Source organism: Sorex fumeus, unplaced genomic scaffold (genome assembly GCF_029834395.1).
Source record: "Sorex fumeus unplaced genomic scaffold, SorFum_2.1 ptg000043l, whole genome shotgun sequence".
Taxonomy (NCBI): Eukaryota; Metazoa; Chordata; class Mammalia; order Eulipotyphla; family Soricidae; genus Sorex; species Sorex fumeus.
This window is the reverse complement of record NW_026606100.1, coordinates 5,398,752-5,404,081: the sequence shown is the minus strand read 5'-3', so window position 1 is coordinate 5,404,081 and position 5,330 is coordinate 5,398,752. Positions and strand designations below refer to the sequence as shown.

Here is a 5,330-nt window from a genome sequence, read left to right as displayed (position 1 = left end):
TTCCCAATTGAGGATAAAGCTTTCCGTAGGTTTGTTGTAGATGGCTTTGACTATCTTGAGGAAAATTCCTTCTAAGCCCATTTTGGTGAGAGTTTTCATCATAAACAGGTGTTGGATCTTGTCAAATCCTTTCTCTGCATCTATTGATATGATCATATGGTTTTTATCTTTAGTCGATATAATGGGATTATATTGATTAATTTTCGAATGTTAAACCATTCTTGCATTCCTGGATTGAATCTCACTTGGTCGTGGTGTATAATCTTTTTGATGAGTTGTTGGATTCTATTTGCTAATATTTTGTTGAGGATCTTCGCATCCGTGTTCATCAGAGATATTGGCCTGTAATTTTCTTTGTTAGTGGTGTCTTTGTTTGCTTTTGGTATTAGGGAGAAATGTGACTCATAAAAACTGTTTGTGAGAGTTCCTGTTTTTTCAATTTCCTGGAAAAGGTTGAGGAGAACTGGCAACAGCTCTTCTTTAAATGTTTGGAATAATTTGCTAGTGAATCCATCTGGGCCTGGGCTTTTGTTTTTGGGAAGACTTTTGATTACGGTTTCGATTTCCTTGATATGAATGGGTTTATTCAGGTATTCCAAGTCTTCCTGGATCAGTCTTGGGAGATTGTAGGAATCCAGGAATTTATTCATTTCTTCTAGGTTCTCTTGTTTCGTGGCATACAGATTCTCAAAGTAGTCTCTGATGATCTTTTGTATTTCATTGGTTTCTGTTGGATGTCCCTTTTTTCATTTCTGATTCGGTTTATTAGGGTTTTCTCTCTCTCTTTGAGAGTCTTGCTAGTGGTTTATCAATCTTGTTTATTTTCTCAAAGAACCAGCTCTTGGTTTCATTGACCTTTCAGATTGTTTTTTGGGTTTCCATGTCATTAATTTCTGCTCTAAGTTTTATGATTTCTTTCCTTTAGCCGGGTTTGGTCTTCTGTTGGTCTTTTTCTAAGATCTTGAGCTGTGAAGTCAAGTTATCTATGTAGGCCCTTTCTTCCTTCCTAAGAAATGCTTGCAAAGCTATATATTTCCCTCTTAAAACGGCTTTAGCTGCATCCCATAGGTTCTGGTAGCTCATGTCTTCATTCTCATTTGTTTCCAGGTATCTTTTGGTTTCTTCCTTGACTTCCTTACTGACCCACTCATTGAATTGTTTAAGTTCCAGGTGTTTGATATGGTTCTACAGACATTCTTTTTTTTTTTTTAATGTAGGAGTACTTCTACAGACATTCTTAAACAGACACACACACACACACACACACACACACACACAAGAAATGACTTACACATGAAGATACATCCAGGTTGAAAGTAAACAGATCAAGTTATATATAATCCAGAATTTAAATCATATAAAGCTGAAACAGCTATACTGATATATGGACTGCAAGATATAGACATAAGGAAAGGGAGGTTGCCAAAGATAGGCAAGGGGACATTTCATAATGATAAATAACCACAGTTCATCAGGAGAACATGACAACTACAACTGTGGCTGTACCTGATAATAGAATAGTAAAATGAAATGGGCAATGGCAAAAACCACAATCACAATTAAAGCCATAGTACGTCTTTTTCAAACAGTCACACTAGAGAGTTTTCAGAAGTTAGCCTTATCAAACTCCTGACCCCCACTAATATTCATAGAACCACAGGCCCAGCAAAAACAGAATAGAGAATTTTTTTCAAATTAATTTTATTTTATCCTCTCCTTCATGAATAGCTTTTCAGGTAGAGCATTACTAAAATGAATAATAATACAATAGTGTTTAAAACTCAAATTGAGGGGCCGGAGTGCTAGCACAGTGGGTAGGGCGTTTGCCTTGCATGCGGCTGTCCCGGGCTCCATTCCCAGCATCCCATATGGTCCCCTGAGCACCTCCAGGAGTAATTCCTGAGTGCAGAGCCAGGAGTAACAACTGTGCATCATCAGGTGTGACCCACTGTAGCACACTGTCCTCCCGTTGTTCATCAGTTTGCTCAAGCGGTCACCAGTAACATCTCACAACAAATTGTGAGACTTGTTACTGTTTTTGGCATATCGAATACATCATGGGGAGCTTGCCAGGCTTTGCTGTGTGGACAAGATACTCTCGGTAGCTTGCCGGGCTCTCTGAGAGGGGCAGAGGAATCGAACATGGGTCGGCTGCGTGCAAGACAAATGCCCAACATGCTGTGCTATCACTCCAGCCCTGATAAAGAACTTTTTCAGGGCAACAAAAGAAAAAAAATTTCCCAGGGGATAGAGAGATAGTATAATTGTGCAAGGCATGTAAAAGATGTCTTTCTGGAAAATGACACTGGGATCTCTCTGAAGTCACTCCACATTTTTAGGAAAACTTCTGGTGGGGCAACAATGCAATGAACAGAGACCCTGACCAAGCACATTCAGCAGGCTTTAGAGGAAATCCTTGATTAAGATTCTAGAACAGGGAACAAGGCAGGCTCGAGGAGTTGGGGCCTTTGCAGCTAGTTCTGCCTCTAAACCGTGGGCTTGGGAGGTGGTGCCAGGGGAGGGGGTACAGAGCTGGCATGGGCCTTAAACATGAGGGCAGAAGTCTTAGCTCCAATGTACCTAGACCACCAGCAATGGGTGCCCCTATTCAAATAACCTCTGCCAGCAAAAGTGGGGTCGCCTCCAAAGTTTCAGGTTGGTAGAAATCTCAGGTTTGCTTCTTTATGAAGTTTCTGCCTGCATGAAGCCTAGTTTCTCCAACTGGGAAATGGAAAAACATCTCACCAGCCTATGAGAACCTTGAGGTTACTTGTGGGCATTTGGTGGACTTGCAGCAAAATTAATTCACTCCCATCATGGATAAAAAAAAATGTTGGGACCCATTAAGAAGTGTGCCCACAGGCAAATTTAAAATCACTAAAAATGTATATATCAAAACTAGTCTCATTGACTATAACAGTAGAAAGAAAGGGGGTAAAAATATATCATCTTCATTGATATTAGAAAAATTTCTGAAAAATTCCATATGTTTTTGAGATAAACCCTAAATTAAGACTCAAGTATGGTTCAGAGGTATGGATACCATGCTTTGCATTCAAGAGCCCTGGGTTTGAAACAAAAAAATATTTTAACACTCAATAAAATAGAAAGAATATACTTCTTCAATATATAATGCCCGTATATAAATAAATCAAACATCATACTCAAGAGTGAAAAATGGAAAGCCTTTCTCTATGATTAGAAACAAGGCAAGGATGTCCAGCAACTTGGACTGGAAGTCTTTTCAGAAAATAAGGCAAGAAAAATAAATAAACGCATTCGAACTAGAAAGAAAGTAAAACGATCTGTGTTCACAGATGACATTTCCTTTTATGCTGAAAATGCTCAAGGTCCACAAAAACACTGTGAGAGGTAATAAATATATTCAGCAGAGTTGCAAGACACAAAATCAACACTCACAAATCAGCTGCATCTCTGACACTGAATAGCCCATGAAGGATATTAGGAAAACAATCCCACTTCAATAATAGCAAAAAGAATAAAATCTGTAAAACCACATTAACCAAAGAGGCAAAAGGCTTATACACTGAAAACTATTATAAAGAGTCATTGAAAGAAATCGGAGGACCTAAATAAATGAAAAGACATTCTATATTCACGAATCAAGACTTAATTTTGTTCAAATAGCCATACTACACAAAGTGGTTTACATATTCAAAGCAATCCCTCTCAGACTCCTAACGGTGTATTAGCTCAATACATTATGAAATAGGAAACCCATTCCATAATTTATAAGAAGTCTGAAGGCACCTAAAATAGATTTTTAAAAAATCTTAAAGTTGAAAGACTCACATTTTCTGATTTCAGAAAATTTTAGCTTATTTATTTAAAATAATTTACAATAACCTACTGTTTACAACCAAGATTGTGTGGGGCTGGAGAGATAGTACAATGGGTAGGGCACTTGCCTTTGGCATGACCAACCTGGGTTTGATCCCTGGCACTCCAGTTGGTCTCCCAAGCCGTACTAGGAGTGATTCCTGAATGCAGAGCTAGGAGAAACGCCTAAGCATTGCTGGGTGTGGCCCAGCCCTCCCCCCACCAAAAAATGGACCCCAAGGATCTAAAGAGATAGAGCTTAAATTCTCACAAGAAAATGAGAAAATAGGACTAGTGAGATAGGATAGGGATTAAAGTTTTTGCCTTCCACAGACTCCAGCCCAGCCCTGCCAGAAGTGATTTTGAGCACAGAGCCAGAGATAAACCTTGAGCATCTCTAAATGTGACCCAAATCACACTGCCCTCTCCTTAAAAAAGAGAAAATCTTCAAAATATTGCATTTGGCAATGATTTTTTTTTTGTTTTAAAATGAGTTTATTAAAGAACGTTCTTAGGAAGGCAACAACAATGTCTGATTTGTCATTTGAAAAAAGCTGCTTCTTCATGCTGTATCATAACAATTATGAGATGTTACAGAAGTACAGGTGTCTTTCTAATGGGATTCTGATAGTCTAGCACAGTGTAGTGATTTCTGCAATGCTAGAATAAATAAAAAAAGTCTCTTCTGTGCTTCTCTCCAAATAGTGGATAACGAGGACGGCATAAAAAAGCCACTGCATTTTCTACTCATTCTGTAGTATTGGATCCGGTATTTTTACCATCACAGGCTACAATTTTCACTTTATCCACTTTAATAAGTTCTGTCACCTCTCTGAATTCAACATCATTCAATACAAAAGTCCACACATTGTCGCAAAATCTGTATGTATTTAGAGAGCCCCTGAAGTTGACTCGGTTCCTGACCCTCTGAGCCAGTGCTGAATTTATAGCCTTATCAAACTGGAGTAGGACTTGGAGGGCAAGTTGCGGGGTGATCTCTTGAGACTGTATGAGCTCATCAAGGCTCTCCTGAAGACTGTTTCCCAAAGTAGTATTTCTGTACAACTGATATGCCATGGTTCAGGAGAAGTTGTTTCCTTATTCAGGCTTGCATTGATACCCTGGGGGAGGGGACGGCGCTTCCCGCCGCGGAGCGCACGGAAGCCCGGCAGGAGACACCGACGCCCACCACCTCCTCTCCGGCCGCCGCACGAACCCCCTTGGCAATGATTTTTTGGATATGACAACAAAACATCTAAAGAAAAAAGAAAAAAGAGGCAATGGCTTTATTACAATTAAAACGTGTGTGCTTCAATGGAAACTATCAAGAAAGTAAAGACAATCCACAAGATTAGAGAACATATTTGCAAATCATACTTTTTAGGGGTTTGGGGGTCGTACCTGACGGTGCTGGCTCTGCACTCAGGAATCACTCCTTGTGGGCTTGAGGGACCTTATGGGATGGCAGGGATTGAACCTGGGTTGACTGT

At 39.6% G+C, this 5,330-nt stretch overlaps 1 protein-coding gene across 1 annotated transcript; it reads right to left on the bottom strand.

The window, feature by feature from the left end:
- Positions 1 to 4,311: 4,311 nt before the first annotated feature.
- On the bottom strand, positions 4,312 to 5,049 carry LOC130029462 (transcription initiation factor IIA subunit 2-like). The gene has a single exon (XM_056120353.1). It carries the CDS (start codon positions 4,915 to 4,917, stop codon positions 4,588 to 4,590), a length of 330 nt encoding a protein of 109 aa, XP_055976328.1. The 5' UTR covers positions 4,918 to 5,049; the 3' UTR covers positions 4,312 to 4,587.
- Positions 5,050 to 5,330: the final 281 nt, after the last annotated feature.

What these genes read in the sequence shown, in the direction of transcription:
- LOC130029462 (XM_056120353.1), bottom strand. Translation starts at nt 4,917, where the DNA reads ATGGCATATCAGTTGTACAGAAATACTACTTTGGGAAACAGTCTTCAG.